Genomic DNA, 18,318 nt, shown 5'->3' on the forward strand with positions numbered 1-18,318 from the left:
TTGGGCGTCATTTTACTCCTGTGTTTATGAAAACCTGTGATGAAGCTAGCACAGCCATGACTGCTAGACGACACATTACGTGTTTGTCTCCTGGCCTTGCTTGTCTCGGTTAGCTCCTGTCTCACAATCAGCTGGTTAGTTCACGCGTGTACTATTTATTTTCTTTATTTGATATTTTCAATACTTTCTTATGAACATACCATCAGTAAAAACATGTGTTTATTTGTACTTTCAATGCGGAATCTAACTATATATTTTTAAAATATTTTTTCCTAGCCAAAGGCATCTTAATGAGGAAAAATCTAAATTTCTCCATTTCCATAAAAAGTAAGAAAATCTGTTTATATGTCAATATAAACTTTAATTTCTCAGCATCAAAATAAACCATGAGTTTGATCATTGGGTGAAAGGGTTTAGGTGCTACAACAGTTTAAAGTTGCTAATTTTATGAAAATACGATAAATTTAAATATTTTTAATTTAAACACTATGAAGTTCTGATGCCTCAAACTTTGCACAAAGCATTGTATCATAGTTCCCTACGTACAAAAAAAGTTTCATTGTATTTAGAAATTGTAAGGTCAATTTTCTCTATATTTCGGTCAATTTGAGATGTAATAGCTCATATACTCCATACCAAATGAAGCTTTGATTTCACTTCGGAACTAATATTATCCAGATAGAAAATACTAAGTTTGTAATCACTTATTGTAAATCTCTTAATTGACTTACTGCATTCAGTAATTACTGGCAATGCGAAATTTTACTGTAATTATATTCTTATCGAAGGCAATAAAAGTTCAACAACTATAACATCGTGGCAAGCTTTGCAAGTCATATGAATGTACGTTTCTATTTTATAAAATGAAATATTACAGGTAAAAATCGTGAAGATTGGCCTTGAGAACAGTGGAAAATAATATATAGCCTACTTCATTTCCAGATAAAAGTGTTAAACCACTGAACTTCGACCCTAAAGCACGACCAAGGCGTCAGGACTGGGATGGAGAGCTGGTAGAAAATGGAATGTTTTATTTTGCAACAACAGAATTAATTAATGATGGACTTCTGCAGGGTGGAAGGTAGGTGATCTTTTACTATATTTTATTTTATTATTACCATTGATAATTGTAAAGTATCATCATCATCATTCCACTCCCGATTATCAATTTAATGAGGGGAAAGAGTTGTCCGGACTTTCAAAAACTACAGATTAATTCACTTTAAGAGGACACTCCACTAGAAATTACAACTATTTTCCTAATCATTTTTTTTTCAACCAAATTTTGAGAGCATGTTTACTATGTGAAGGACTAACAAAATCCAAATTTTGAACTCCCAAATGTTTTTGGCTTTTGACATTTTATTTTTTTCTATTTGTTTTTGAGAAAATATTTTCAAAGCCAAGTTTTTAGTGAAAGATCTCAATTTTTAAGCGTCCTTTTTTTTTTTTTTTTTTTTTGCTTAAATTCACAAGACATAGAGAAACATTTCTATGCATTCATTTTATGAAATATCTCATTTATTCACTTTCAAAAATTGTTTGTTGATGTTGCTGTTGTTGTTTTCTAATGCCAGGCGTTTGACAATAAAGTGATTTGACCTCTTGCACTCCAATATTTTTCAAAGATATTGTCATAGTCAGCCACTGAACCACAGATTTTGAGGTATTCCGAATATATTTCTTGGTTTGAGTTGCACATCAAAAATTGTTTTGAAATTTAAAAAAAAATGTTATTTTTTTATAATTCTTGAAAAAAAAATTAATAAAATAAACTAGCAGCATTTCCTACAAAATAAATGCCTAGAAACATAAATACTTGCAGTAAAAATTTAATCCAGATTGATTATCATTAGGCATTAAAAAGTTGGTGTTGATCAAGAAAAATAAACTAACGGAAAAATGGTTTTGAAAGTAAAATGAATATTTATGTAACTTACGCCTATAAAAATTCTCCTCCTCTACATTCATCTAGTAACTTCAGGAAGTCAAGTTTAGAACAAAAATTTACTAGATTTATAATCAGAAATTAATAAAAAAAAAAAAAGAATTCTTTGATGAAAAAGTAGTTTTGACAGCTCTGTAAATGCCACGCCCCCTTACAGCCTTAATTTAAAAAAAAATATATATTTGTAATCGGAATTGAACTTAATCTATTTGTGGCATGAAAATAGCCATTCTAAAGAAATGAAATAGCCAATAAAATTTTTTCGGAAAATTTTCATGATTTTCAGTAGAGTCTCCCCTTAACAGTAAATTTGCTCCTATTTCATAATCTTCTGCCAATTCTCTACTCTCTAATTTCTCAATCTCTTACAATTTTTTTTAATTGTTAGAACCTTTTTCTTCCATGACAATACACTTTCAAGATGAAATTGCAATTTGTGAAAGCTGAAAGAAACTTAACTGAAGAGAGAAATACAAATTTTTCTCATGTGTACAGTAGTTATTGGCTTTTTTTATCTTTCAGTTCTACTGATAACAAATATAGTGCTTGATTTAAGTTGCGCATAAATTTTAATAGGAATCTAATGAACTGAATGCAGGTCAGGCTTCATTACATCATCAGAGCTACTCTGTGGATTGCAAGTTAAAGAAAAAGGACGCATATGGATATTTTACATTTATACACCGACGGATCCTTGATCTCCAGAGAACAAGGTGCTGGTGCAGGTGTTACGTGCTGTCTCTTCTCACTTTATAGATCTCTTGGATATGAAACAACAAGTTTTGATGGAGAAATCACTGCAATAAGTGAAAGTCTCAGGAATCTTCTATGCCACATCAATAAATTTAAGAATGCAGTTATATTGTCAGACTCCAAAGCAGCTATTCTATCAATAGTCTCTAAACACACACCTTCATCTCAAACAGCAGAAATAACTAAAATGCTCTCTCAATTAATATCACTCAATAAACGAATTGTATTCCAATGGATACCATCCCATTGTGGAATCCTGGGAAACGAGAATGCGGATGCTTTAGCAAAGAAGGCCAGCATTGCTACTTACAGACCTGTTACTAAATCTACATACTACTCTGTGAAAAGATTTATTAAATCTACATACTTAGACTTCAACAAACAAAATTTGATAACACAATCTCAAGGGAAAAAATGGAACCCTCTGGATCATAATCCACAGTTAATTCCCGATTTACCACGAAAATCGTCTGTAGCTGCATTTAGATTGGCAACATGTCATGATTGTTTGGCCAAACACCTGCATAGAATTGGAATATATCAGTCCCCTAACTGCCCATTGTGCAACTCAAACCAAGAAATGGATTCGGAACACCTCAAAATCTGTGCTTCAGTGGCCGACCATGATAATATCTTTGAAAAATATTGAGTGCAGGAGGTCAAATGACTTTATTGTCAAACACCTGGCATTAGAAAACAACAACAACATACCAAATAAACCATGCACGAATAATCTGGAGTTTAGTGTGTTTAAGTCCATACTCTTAGTTTTGAAAGACAAGGAAATTAGGAATGTTGCTAGTATAATGTAGCTGTTGTAGTTTTTGGCGTAGCTTCATCTTCCATACAACTGTTACAAGCTGGCGCCACATGCTTGCATAGTTACCGAATTTGTGCAGGAGCCATCATGGCTCTTTGTTAACTATACTTGTCCTCGAGGGAAATGCTTATACTCGTAATGTGTTGTGCTCTGACATAAGTTGTTAATTTTTTTTATTTTAGTAACAGACAGTTATTTTAGCGGTGGTAGTAACAGTAGAAGTAGGAAAACTATAAAGTCTCAGAGCAGAGATATAAGTTAATTTTGAATGTGCGAGATTATTTTGATACTGAAAGATAAAATGGTGGTACTTTACTGCTCACTGGCGCAGTGGGGAAGAGAGTGTGCCCCCCCCCCCAAAGCACTTTAAAAAAAAAAATGTTGAAGCTCTGCAACTTACTTCCAGTAACACATAACTCGTTTACAATAATGGCAACTCTCCCTGTAACTACTCGTACTTCAGAAATAGTACATTATGCAATGAGGCTATAATGGTAGTAATTAAGACGCGAGTATGTTTATGAAACGAGCGCAAGCGAGTTTCATAATTTTCATACCAGCGTCTTAATTACCATTATAGGCAAGTTTCATACGACTTTTTATGCTGGACCATATTTCTAACTTTAAATTATTCATAAGTATTCATGTTATTGTTATCTAAGTGAGGAGCGGAACTGACCTCGTGAAATACCCTACCTCGTAAATTGTGAGATGTGCGCAGACGCGAAAGTATTGATTTTTTCCGAGAAACAGATGTCGACGACCTTGATATAATCTAGAGCGTAAAAGAAACAATCTTGATATAACCTTGAAATTGAATTATACATTGAAAAACGAGATGACAAATTGAATTTATTTGAATATTATTTACAATTAACGCTAATTATTATAGTAACAGAACATAACCTTCTGCGACAGTATTGGATTTCCAGCCTCCGTGACATTTCGCTAGTTGTCTTTCGATTACATATCCGAGAATAATTGATACTTGTGCTTTCATATTGCTTTCTGATTGGTGGAAAACCTGAACTTTAATGAATAGGTGTACTTTAATGAGGTCCATTAAAGGGCTGCTACCAGGTGTATAATTACTACATTTCGGCATGGTCGAGCATAAAGTAATTTTCATCACTAAGAAAGCGTAGGTATACATTAGGAACAGCATAGGGGAGTAGCGCCTTAATGGACTGGGTTTCATCTACATACATAAGAAAATTTCTGTGAATGATGTGCTCAGGGAACTGGTTAAGAAACGCAGAAGGTTGAAATACATTGTTTCTAGCTTAAAAGTATAATAAAAGAGATACGGTTGTCAGTCATTTCGTCGCAATTTAATTTTCTTTTTATTTCAGTGCATAAATACGCCTATTTTTCATTTTGTCACATGGCAACACTGTAATGAAAATTTTAACCTGTGCTCACCTATTCTTGATATCTCATTCTCCTCATGTATTATATATGAGATGTCTCGATGTGTATTGTTCATGATGATTCAAGATTCAAGTTCCTTACGTGTTTGTCCATTCTACTTTTTTTTACTGTTCTTCCCATTTCTATTTCTCGCTCTTTTAGTATGTTTTTATTTTTTTAAACATATCTGTGACCATGAAGATAGATGGGTTTTGCATATGACAGAGAAAAATAGGGAGATTGTTTTAAGTTATGCCCTATTATAATTTGTAGTAGACCTACAGTTCAAGCCCTATACAACTCGGTCCAAAACATCGCGGATATGGATGTAACAGTGTAAGAAATATGCCCCCCGAAAATACCTTTATTAAATGATCATATTCTGATGTACTGTACCACGATCAAGCTATAACGGAGGCAGAAGGTAAATAATGTCCCCCATAACCTTGTTATATCGGAATTCAATGGTTTTGCTTTGCCCCCCTCCCAAAGAAACTGTTCTCTCTCTGCCTATGTTCTGTATGGTTGTGAAACTTGGACTCTCGCTTTGAGAGAGAAACAGAGGAAAAGAGTGTTTGAGAATAAGGTGCTTAGGAAAATATTTGGGCCTAAGAGGGATGAAGTTACAAGAGAATGGAGAAAGTTACACAACGCAGAACTGTACACATTGCATTCTTCATCTGACATAATTAGGAATATTAAATTCAGACGTTTGAAATGGGCAGGGCATGTAGCACATATGGGCGAATTCAGAAATGCATGTAGAGTGTTAGTTGGGAGGATGGAGGGGAAAAAGACCTTTGGGGAGGCCGAGATGTAGATGGGAGAATAATATTAAAATCGATTTGAGGGAGGTGGGATATGATGGTAGAGACTGGATTAATCTTGCTCAGGATAGGGACCGATGGCAGGCTTACGTTAGGGCAGCAATGAACTTCCAGGTTTCTTAAAAGCCGTAAGCAAGTGTTGTGTCAGATAGGGTATGTATTCTGAAATTTAGTTCTGTGTTAAGGATGTGTTGGCCATGTGTTTTTGTATAGCTGTATATTTTGTATTCTAGTGTGTTCAGTTTCAGACTTTTCGGGTCAATATGAGGATTTCCATGTCTGTTTCTAAATTGTTGTAATTGTGGTTGGTGTTGATGTGTTCTGCATAGATGGAAGTATTGTGTGATTTGGTCTAGCCATGTTATCCAGTATTTTTCTTTGCTGCCTACTGGTAAAGATCTTAACTACCACTTAACAAATTTACAAGTTAGCACGTGGTTTACTTGATTCGATCTCTTCCACCCTTGTGACTCAATTCTTGTTTGAACTAGTTGTTCATGAAAGTCTTTATTATCATCATTATTATTATTATTATTATTATTATTATTATTATTGCTGTGGGTGATGGTGGTGGTGAAGACAAAGAATAGAAGTACGTGTACTGCATACAGTATTCCCTACAGTTTATATAAAACAAATTACAAAAAACGTAACTAAAGATAACAAAAACAATCACAAGTAAATGAAATTCTGAAATAGGCAATAAAATAACGAATAATGCAGGTTCGCGTACACATTTATTGCTTTACTTGTCTAGTTTTTTATTAAGGGACATGTGTGTCTTCCCCCTCCCCCATCTTCATCTTACTTTCTCCGATCCCTTGAATACCTCTAATGTAAATGGAAGCTTTCCAGCGTTTTCTTCTCCATATGTTGAGATTTTTGGTTTCTCTTGAGTTCTTAGCTCCTTCAACAATCATTTTCGCCACTTCATTACACCATTATTTTTTTAAGTGGTAGAAATTGTCGCTCATTCTCTATATAGGGGTTGGGTTTCAGACTTTGTATGTACGTTTTTTATTATTACTTTATTTTGGAAAGGTCTTGTGCTCACTATCTTTATATAGTACCCAGTAATACAGAACATATTTTGAACCATCCAAAATAAAATCCTAAGTATGCAACTCACTAGTCACATAAATAACGTAAAGACATATTATACCCATTGTTAAAGTAATTAAATTAATTAAGGAAATTAAAGACAGAATAAATATGGGAAATGCCTGTTATTATTCGGTTGAGAAGCTTTTATCATCCAGTCTGCTGTCAAAAAATCTGAAAGTTAGAATTTATAAAACAGTTATATTACCGGTTGTTCTTTATGGTTGTAAAACGTGGATTCTCACTTAGAGAGAGGAACATAAGTTAAGGGTGTTTGAGAATAAGGTGCTTAGGACAATATTTGGGACTAAGAGGGATGAAGTTACAGGAGAATGGAGAAAGTTACACAACACAGAACTGGATGCAGTGTATTCTTCACCTGACATAATTAGGAACATTAAATCCAGACGTTTGAGATGGGCAGGGCATGTAGCATGTATGGGCGAGTCCAGAAATGCATATAGAGTGTTAGTTGGGAAGCCGGAGGGAAAAAAACTTTTGGGGAGGCCGAGACGTAGATGGGAGGATAATATTAAAATGGATCTGAGGGAGGTGGGATATGATGATAGAGACTGGATTAATCTTGCTCAGGATGGGGACCAATGGCGGGCTTATGTGAGGGCGGCAATGAACCTCCGGGTTCTTTAAAAGCCAGTAAGTAAGTAAGTTAAAATAATGACCAGCTTGCACATTGCTGAATCAGCTTATCGTTATAACATGCTAACTAGTGAGTGAAATTTGATAGGATGAACAATATCATTCTCTTGTGAAGTACAGTAGGACCACAATGATCCGAACTATTTGGGACTGGGGTTAGTTTGGATTATCAGTTCGTTTGGATTATGAAACATATGGAATTACTCTAGGTACACTGAGCTGCAAAAGAAATGCCGAGTCGAAGTCGCTGACGATTTGAAATATCATGTTACGAGGACTTCGCTGTATGTATGAAATAATTATACAAACACATCTGAACTGGTCTGCATTTTCTAAAGAGTTTTTATTCCATGCAAAAGAGAAATATGTAGTTAAATGTTTCAATTAGATTCAGTTTTCAGTTCTGTATCTGTATTATAATACTTACTTACAAATGGCTTTTAAGGAACCCGCAGGTTCATTGCCGCACTCACATAAGCCCGCCATTGGTCCCTATCCTGTGCAAGATTAATTCAGTCCTTATCATATCCCACCTCTCTCAAATCCATTTTAATATTATCCTCCCACCTACGTTTTGGTCTTCCCAAAGGTCTCTTACCCTCCGACCTCCCAACTAAAACTCTATATGCATTTCTGGATTTGCCGATACATGCTACATGCCTTGTCCATCTCAAATGTCTGGATTTATTGTTTCTAATTATGTCAGGTGAAGAATACAATGCATGCAATTCTGCATTGTATGACTTTCTCCATTCGCCTGTAACTTCATCCCTCTTCGCCCCAAATATTTTCCTAAGAACCTTATTCTCAAACACCCTTAATCTCTGTTCCTCTCTCAAAGTGAGAGTCCAAGTTTCACAACCATGAAGAACAACCAGTAATATAACTGTTTTATAAATTCTAACTTTCAGATTTTTTGACAGCAGACTAGATGACAAAAGCTTCTCAACCAAATAATAACCCACATTTCCCATATTTATTCTGAGTTTAATTTCCTCCCGAGTGTTATTTATATTTGTTACTGTTGCTCCAAGATATTTGAACTTTTCCACCTCTTCGAAGGATAAATTTCCAATTTTTATATTTCCATTTCGTACAATATTCTGATCACGAGACATAATCATATACTTAATCTTGTTGGGATTTACTTCCAAACCTATCGTTTTATTTGTTTCAAGTAAAATTTCCGTGTTTTCCCTAATTGTTTGTTGATTTTCTCCTAACAAACTCACGTCATCCATATAGACAAGAAGCTAATGTAACCCGTTCAATTCCAAACCCTATGTGTTATCCTGAACTTTTGTAATGGCATATTCTAAGAGCAAAGTTAAAAAAGTAAAGGTGATAGTGCATCTCCGTGCTTTAGCCCGCAGTGAATTGGAATAGCATCAGATAGGAACTGCCTATACGGATTCTGCTCTAAATTTCACTGAAACACATTTCAATTAATCGAATTAGTTTCTTGGGAATGCCAAATTTAATAAGAGTATTATATAAAACTTCTCTCTTAATCGAATCATATGCCTTTTTGAAATCTATGAATAACTGATGTACTATACCCTTATACTCTCATGTTTTTCTCCAATATCTGTGGAATACAAAAAAACCTGATCAATAGTCGTTTGCATAAATGTTTGATTCTGAAATCAGCATTGAACATTGATGTCATTCTTAATTGTTAACAACCTGTTCTCTCCGCTAAATATCGCAAATTCCAAAATTTTAATATCATGAGAATTTGAAGAATGTAAATAATAATAATAATAATAATAATAATAATAATAATAATAATAATAATAATATAATATAATAATCTACAAATAAAGGAAAGTTTCAGTGCAAAATGTTATTGCAAAATTATGTGTAGAGTAATTTGAAAACTCACAAATGCTAACTCGCGTCACTGAGAAGGGGAGAAAGAATATCCACAACATTAACTAACTTGAATATTCTGAACATAGTGACATATTGTTTGAAACATCTCAAGATGCATATGAACATGCACTTATATCTTCTGTACCAAGTTAATTTAACATTAAATATTCAGCACATAATCGTCACTTTGTATCAAAGCCATGTTGTATTTATTTTTGGTCCAGGAAAAATACAATATGGAATTGCTACAAAGTGGCAGGGGTGAGTGTATCCATAAAAAAATGAATTTTCCCTGGACCAAAAAAACAATATGCCATTGCTACGAAGTGGCGGTGATGTACTGGACATTTACCAATATAACTTTTCACTTTCTGGAACTTCAACCTCTGTATCTTTTACTTACGGTATGTTGGACATACTGTTACCATTACTACTAAAAAACTTGATCCAACACTTTGACACTTTACTGCACAACATTGGTTGCTTTCTGCGAGTTAGATTCCACTGCACTACACTAGTTGGACGTAATTAGAACCACCTCACAAGATGAAATTTGGAGAAGAAGAAAAAAATCAAGGGACAGTTTTTAAAAAGAGCACTGCGTGTCAGAGTAACTAGCATAGTTCCACAGCGTTACAATTGACATATCAACTAAAGAGAGAGTAATTTCATTTTATTTAATGTATTCCATATTTATGTTACATCAGTACTGAAGCTTTGAGATGTGGAACAAGTCAAAAGTTAAACTTTTTTTTTTGGCGAGATGAGGTGAGGCCGGGGATTCGCCATAGGTTACCTGACATTTGTCTTACAGTTGGGCGAAACCCTCTGAAAAAAAAAAAAACAACAACCATATGATCTGCCCAAGCGGGAACCGAACCCAATCGCGATTCCAGTTCTGAATCACAAGGCAAACAAGTCTACAGACTAAACTGAGATCTCAGACACCAGCTACCGCTTCTCTCCATTGAAGCATACAAAAAATGACAGAAATATGGCTAAAGGCTGTTTCACAATAAACTGGGAATGGAAATAATGTTAAAATAAATGTATTTAAATATGAGCATTCACAGTATTGTTAAAATAAATATATTTAAATATGAGCATTCACAATATTGTGAATTCTCACATTTAAATACCGGTACATTTATTTTAACAATATTTCCGTTCTCGTTCTCGTTTCCGTTCCCGGTTTATTGTGAACCAGCCTTTAAGTTCTTCACCACGGATGCAATGGTGAACGAAAAGTGGATGCGAGCGAAGTAAAAAAAAGTACCCGGTACTCTGTGCTGTAATTTGGCCGTAAGCCGTAACGCAGTACCAGTAAAAATAATATTAGGGTGTCAGTTTCAGCATAAATAATACAGAAAACGACTGATGAAGCACAATGAATTAGCAGGGTTCCAGCAAAAATTTGTGTTCAACTACAGCACTGCCGGTACCGGTACAATACATGAGTACGCGTCTTGCAATATAACATGAATTTCATCACCTCAATTGCGAAACGGACAAATATCCTATAAGAGAGGATTGTGTGTATATACTGTATGCGTAAGACAGTGAAAACGATATATGTACGTATGTGAAACGAAAGTTCTCGTTATTCGGTAACAACATTCTCAGGGATACAGTTTACTGCTATCTGCACGTTGTGCGCAATTTATAATTATTTATTAGGTCTGTATGTTATTGACGGCACTTATACAGTGTAATTATTAATTTAATATATTTATAGAAACATTAGAAACTAATTGCATTAAGCCTTAGCTTGTTTTTATTTTGAATTTCTTATAGGTGTGGTGTCGTGGAAATACCAAGAAAATACAGCAATGAAATTGATACTCTACTTGATCTGAGAGTAGCAGAAGCACAACTTGATGCGCATTCGTTTTTGTGAGGTGTCAAAACATGGCGACTGATCTTGCATTCGGTGGGTGGATCGGACAGTGTTTTATTGTATATTTTGTAATGTGTGTGATAATACGTGTTGTTAGTGATAAGGAATTATTGTCTAATAAATTATAGATAAGGTTAACGCTTTTACCAAGAAAATCGTAGCTTTTCAGTCATGTTTCTGTGTTGAATAAGATTTCACAATACAGGAACTTGTGATTGAAAACGTGATTTTAGGGTTAGCCCTCTGATTACGTCAGAGATCACAAGAGGTGTAACTGAGATAGGTAATAAGGACGTATTTTTTATATTTCAGGATCAGTTCCTCCGTATTATCGTGAAGTTTATAACATAATTTCACCTACTTCGAGCAATGTCAATAAAGAACTGTTTACAAAGTTACTTGTCAAATCGGGACTTCCGTCTCAAACATTGAGTTTGGTAAGTTTTATAAACTTGTAAAATTATTTACTGTAATATTTAATGCATGTTATACTTTTATGTCAGAATTTTAGAATTATTCATTAATTGTCTAAAATAACCAAAGAAATAAGGCTTATTCATAAAATGCCATTTAAGCGTAGCTGTTAAAAATTGAAATGAACGAAGCAACACAACTGTCGAGGATTGAGTTAAACTTTCAGAGAATGAACACAATAGGCCTACATACGAAGATGCAAAAGATTATAGCCTACTCATAGGCCACACACGCAGAAAACGACGCACAGACTTATGTTATTACCGTGAAGCAGCACTGTAACATCAGGGTAAAATATCCACTACCGGTATTAAGACTAGTTAGTCTTATTCAAATTGCACTCTTATTGTTAGAATGAGAATTTCCAATTATTCACCCATAGGTCTCTGTAGCTAGCCTATTTGGAGTAGTTACGTTTTTAATCTGAATAGTGTAACAAAACAACATAGGCTAGTTCAATTTAAATCCTGCCCAAATTCAACTTTGCAATTTCAAGTGCAATAATTAACAATAGGTCCCCAATAGAAACAACAACCAAATTTCTTGGCTTACAAATCGATAATATGTTACATTGGAAAAATCATATTAAAGAAATTACCCCCAAACTAAATTCAGCATGTTTTGCTATTAGATCTATGCAAGAGATAGTAAATATCAATACTTTGCATATTTCCACTCGGTAATGAGGTTTGGAATAATATTCTGGGGAAATTCCACAGATAGTAACAGTATATTCCTACTACTAAAAAAGAGGAATTAGAATAATAGTAGGTGCCAAATCTAGGGAATCGTGTAGGACCATTTTTAAAAAACTACAAACAATGCCATGGCTTGTCAGTAGCCTATATTTTTTCATTAATAATCTTCCTCTTATGTAATCGCGAAAACTTTGTAACTAATTCAACAGTTTATAGATAAATATGCGTCAAAAAATGACTTTCATACTCAATCGACAAGTTTATCTTGCTATCATAAAGGAGTGCGTTATATGGCAGTAAACATTTTTAATAGCCTCCCTACGAATATAAAAAATGAAACTCAAAACATAAGATTATTTAGAGCCAAATTTATGACATTCAACAACGCTTCATGAATATTTCTGTCTTGTATTGATACTAAAACCCATTGTGTTGCACTAGTAAACTATATTGTAAAACTCTTCTGTAGACTATAATATAGTACTGTATATAATATATTATATGTCAACTAGACTGTGACTATAATTAAGACTTTATAATAGTATTAGGCCTATTAAGATTAAGATTTTTTTTTGACGTGTTCCATATTATTCTAGCTGTGAAGCGATGTAAATAAATACAATACAATAGTAGGCCTAGTAGGCTATTTTTTTTTATTTATGGTTCTACCTCCGTGTTTCCCCATGCGTCTTCAAGAGATATGAAGAGGTTACCTTTACCTGTTTTATATTTATTATTGTCTTGGAACTTTGTTTATTTTCATTGTAAGATGATTTTTCCGTACTCGTTCAAATTTGTACCTGGCATAGGCCTATTTGTTTACTTTTAGTCTAAATAAATTTAATAACATAAATTAGTCTTTATACTTAAAAATTATTTTTGTCGTATGTCTGAAGTAGAGAGTTTGTATATAGGCCTACTTACGACGATAATATAGGCTAGTCTGTTATTGTAGTATAAAATTACAGATACCATTATACACACCTCACTATCGAGTTATACGTCATATGATACGTGATCAGCCATGCTTGATTTGTTGTTATCTATCACTTACAAATGTAGGCCTGCATTATGTAATGAAAATTAAATATGATTACCATGTTGAAACAAACGACTATGATAATTCTCTTTTAAATCATTTGTTTGTATAGTCATAATATTCCACTGTGTGACTTATTTGTTCCTACTTATGTGAGATGATGGTCTGAGGCTCGATTCCCGGCATGAGCAATGGAAGAAATTTATTTTCAGGACTGAGTGTTTGTCATTTGTCTTGTGATGTCTCTGTGTCACGCTCATCCATGACAAGAGAGGTCCGCATTTGTGAAGTGTCTTGTGTGTGTGGTCAAATGAATCTTTCTTCCCTATCTGCAATGGTGTGCAAGTCAGATGAAAGGGGAGTTTAAGCAAAGAAAGAAAGAAAACATAAATTAGGTACCTATCCATATTAAAGCAATAATACAGGTAGGCCTACCAGTAAATCAACAATTTATACTTTCATATGTAGGGTCTGGATGGGGAAGAAAATAACTCACAGAAAGGGGGGGGGGGACAGATATATTGTGATCAGTGAACTCTTCTTGGCTGTTTCATTCATTATAGACTATGATTGTAGAGTCGTCTATAGGTACATTTACAGTTTAATTTGTTTCAGCAATATACATTTTCAAATAAGATTTCACACAGTTAACTTATTGTTTTTCCCCACAGTTATTATTTTCCCCACTTATCGAGAAACAGAGGAAGACTAATTTATTTTCTTATATATGCCCATAGACCATTGTTTCTATGCATTATATATTAAAGGAAATTGAAATATTTAAGCTCATACTTGTTCATATTTTCCAACGACAACAGCATTTCAAATTTATATCAAGTATGGGTTTTGTTATTTTCTTCCCTACCCAGACCCTATATTTCTTATTCCTGAGTAGTTGATACAGCGTCGTTAAATAACCAACAAAAAATCTTATTCTTCTTCTTGTCGGTATACAGAATTATTCCACATCTAATAGTGGACAAATTTCAGCCTGTTCCTATTCAGAATATACGATTTAATTTAACCAGGGATCTTCACTGAAAATTGAAGGGAAAAAAATCTAGAAGTGGTACTTCATTTCACGAATTTTTTGACATTAAAGCAATGATAGCCTATGTATTCTTTTTATAATGCCAAATATTCCAGCTTTTAAATGAAGAGTCCACTGCAAGAATGATGGATGTCACTTTCTTGTCGAAAATGAACCAAGACTGTCAATGCATAACTTAAGACATATAGAATGTACATAGAGTATTATATGGCATTAACACTGATAGTCATTGTCCAGTAATGATCGGAAAATCACAGTTAAGCTGTGAGCGCTAAGCATTTCAAACTTTTAATTGCTTTTCCTGCAAAATGTTTTCCAAATGACATCCATCATTCTTGCAGTGGACTCTTCAAATGTTGAACATTTTCTCAAATCAAATATTATAATTTCAGATAGACAAACAAGTGATCTGCAGAACATAGAAAAATTCACACAAATGAATATAAAACTAGTAGTTTCAGATACAAGAGTCCAAATAGTAGCGGTGATATTTAATTACAAATGGTTACCGGTATTGCATGAAGTTCTCTGATAAAATTAGTTTTAAGAGGGTTTCAGTTAATCAAAGGGTATAAATGAAAGGATCAAACTGCTCTATGTAAATAAATGGCAGACACTAAATCTACCAAGGTTTTTCACAACTTACTACTACCATTTAGGCTCTAGTCCCATCAAAATCATATAAATTACCGATCTTTGTTAAGCATTTGAAATATAAACAATTTATGTATTATTGGCTATTAAGGATAGGCTTACAAAAATTGTAAAAATATAAAATAATCATCCTATTTTTCAAAATACAGAGTGATTCAAAAGTTCTACTCCATGTTGTTTGAAACATATAACTTACCAAAATTAATTAACTTTAGGTATATTACTGGATACATTAAGGTAACATATAGTCTCCAGTAAATTTAAATTTGTCTCTCTTCCATTTCAAGACAAACTGCTCAATGCTATATAATTTTGACATGGTGGAAAACACATTTACAAGCAATGAAAGTCACAGTATTAAGACATAAATTGAAAATCATTTCAGTTAGCCTATTTCTTGAAATTGAAATATTAGAATACCGTATACACAACCATGAGTAGGTATCTCAGATTTGTTTAATTATAATAAAATAAAATTCAGTTTTCTTTAAGTTCTAAAAATAAATAAATAAAAATAATAAATCAAATTCTAGTTTTTTTTTTTTTTTAAATACCATTATATTATTATGAGCATCTTGAAAAAAAGCTCCACTAATAATTATTTCTAACAAAGACACTTTTAGAAAAACCACAACACACACAGAAATAAAAAATGGAACAAAAGGTCATAATAATATAAATAACCATATACAAATTGTTATAAATAACACGAACTAAAATAATTTGGTAGCAGGCAAACTTAGAAATGAAAATTAGGCTACGGATTGAATTTTATATCTAGAATGTTCATGACACAGACTACCAAAGGGGGGTAACAAGACCACCCCACATGAATAATGTAAATTATATCTTACAGTAGATTAATTATTTGTTATTCTTAATTCATATTGTTAGTAGACATAATAGCGAACAAATACATGGAATTTAAAAAATAAATGTGTATAAGAATGAAAAAAATATTGTTGGGGTAATCCTACTACCCCTCTTGGTAGCAGGAAGGTTAATTAGACTATTTTGGGGCTAGAAGTCACGTATGGTATGCGTGGTTTGGAAAGGAGTGGTTCAGTCTGTCTTGTTTTGGATGTTTAAGGGCAGATGAAACTGCTATGGATGTATTATATGAATGCAAAATCTTAGCACTGGTACTTTTAGGAACTGTAAGTCTATCTCGAAACTGGGTAAGCTTTCTTAAGTTCCAAGTAACAACATTCTGCGAAACTTTTAAAAAAACTGTTAGGTAGGCTGTTCCGAGTTTAAGAAAAGGAACAAACATGAAGGTCTGTAAAATAAGTCCGTTATTTTCCTATTCTCTCTTTAATTATGAATTAATCAAATATAGTCTAAAATAATAATTAATGTAGCTTATATAGGAAAGATTGGAGAATGCTGGGTTTGCAGTGAAAGATTTGCCCTTGTACACAAATGACACAGTCTTTTTCTATATCTTAGCTTCAGGCGTCGTGGATAGTGCAGTCGATATAGCACTGGCCTTCTGTGCTTGAGGTTGCAGGTTCGATCCCAGCCCAGGTCGATAGCGATAAGTGTGCTCAAATGCGACAGGCTTATGTCAGTAGATTTATTGGCATGTAAAAGAACTCCTGTGGGACAAAATTCCAGCACACCGGCGATTCTGATGTGAAGGGTTCAGAGCCATAGTGGGCCAAGCACCATTTATTAAAAACGCAGAAAGCAAGGGTTAAAGTTAAGTGAATATCATAGTTTAATGAAGATTGACATATCATTTAATTTGAATGTGTATGCTTTATATTATACTTGCTATATGTTTCCACTGAATTATTGTGATAACTTTATTTTAACCCTTGTTTTCTACGGTTTTAGTAAATGGCGCTTGGCCCACTATGGTTCTGAACCCTTCATATAACCTCGGCAGTTGCGAGCATCGTTAAATAAACCATTCCCCTCCCCCTCTTTAGCTGTGAACATTAACTCAAAATTTCTGTTTAGTACTTAAAAATTCTAAGCCATTAGCTTAATATTCGATTTTATTGATAATTTACTGGTGCACTACGTTATTGTTAAGTTTCCTTCTGTAATTTCTTCAGATTTGGGAGCTGGTCGACACCAAACAAGGATCACTATCTCGTAGTAGTTTATACAAGGCCTTGGCTCTGGTTGCCTGGGCACAACAAGGGAAGCAGCCAAGTACAAAACTGCTGGAGAATTTCTCTGGGGAAGGTATGCTTGTTTACAATATTTGATCTATGTCAATTAGATATTTCAAATACAGTAGGCAATATTAATAGGACCAGTTACAAAAATCGTGACACCTTGTGAAATTGAAATGGTAAATAAACATCTGTTTTTCATATAATCGAGAAAATATTTAATGTGTGATTACATATAGATAAGAAGGGGCGTTTTATATTAATTTTTATACCAAAAGGAAGTAGTTTTAACCATGCACAGAAAGTTTTGTTGAAAACTTGAATGTAGAACTGCTAGGTAACTATTAGGCTATGTGGAATTTCTAAAGTTGTAAAATAATTATGTTCCCTAAAGTTCTAAATCTACATAATTTAAGTTAGTGATCTTCTTTTCTCTCTCTTCAAGGCTGTGGTCTTCGAATGCCTGTCATATACTGTGGGGAACTCACGAAATCAGCCCTGGTAGGACTGTAGAGTAATACCAATTCTACATGCAGACAACAGCCAGCATAATGATACTCTTGCTCGCAGAAAACAACATAATGGCACACTACTAACTACATTACAGTAACTAACCAATGTGAAAACATTCGATCAACTTTTAAAATATAAACCAACAGTTTCAACTTATACAACACACCCACACAGAGCTAGTCTCAAACTAACTGATATTTTCAGCAACAGTATAATTAAACATGTGCTGACAGCGATGTCATCTGTTTAGTGAGATAACACTCATAATTCATAACAACTTATCTTATCTCTGGTCAATTTTAGGAAGAGTGGTGTTCCATTCATCAATACCTCCCCACACCGCATCTAATTAAAATACACCTCACAGAAACTTTCTCGTAAGCTCTTCACAGTAGGCCTACTGCTTTTTTACTTTTCTTATAGTTTTGTCAGAGGTCAAATAAAGATCTAAGAGTCATAAAGTTCCCACATTAGG

The 18,318-nt window shown here is 33.7% G+C and overlaps 1 protein-coding gene across 3 annotated transcripts in view; it reads left to right on the forward strand.

Annotated features, from left to right (window-relative positions):
* The first annotated feature begins 942 nt into the window (after positions 1-942).
* Positions 943-18,318, forward strand: part of LOC138701703 (sorting nexin-8-like) — a 60,686-nt gene continuing 43,310 nt past the window's right edge. For all 3 annotated transcript variants that reach the window (XM_069828884.1, XM_069828885.1, XM_069828886.1), the window contains exons 1-4: positions 943-1,081; positions 11,186-11,321; positions 11,601-11,725; positions 17,268-17,400. In XM_069828884.1, coding sequence (XP_069684985.1) covers positions 11,300-11,321; positions 11,601-11,725; positions 17,268-17,400 — 280 coding nt within the window. In that variant the 5' untranslated portion in view covers positions 943-1,081; positions 11,186-11,299. The remainder of the gene's footprint in view (positions 1,082-11,185; positions 11,322-11,600; positions 11,726-17,267; positions 17,401-18,318) is intronic.

Source organism: Periplaneta americana, chromosome 6 (genome assembly GCF_040183065.1).
Source record: "Periplaneta americana isolate PAMFEO1 chromosome 6, P.americana_PAMFEO1_priV1, whole genome shotgun sequence".
Classification (NCBI taxonomy): domain Eukaryota; kingdom Metazoa; phylum Arthropoda; class Insecta; order Blattodea; family Blattidae; genus Periplaneta; species Periplaneta americana.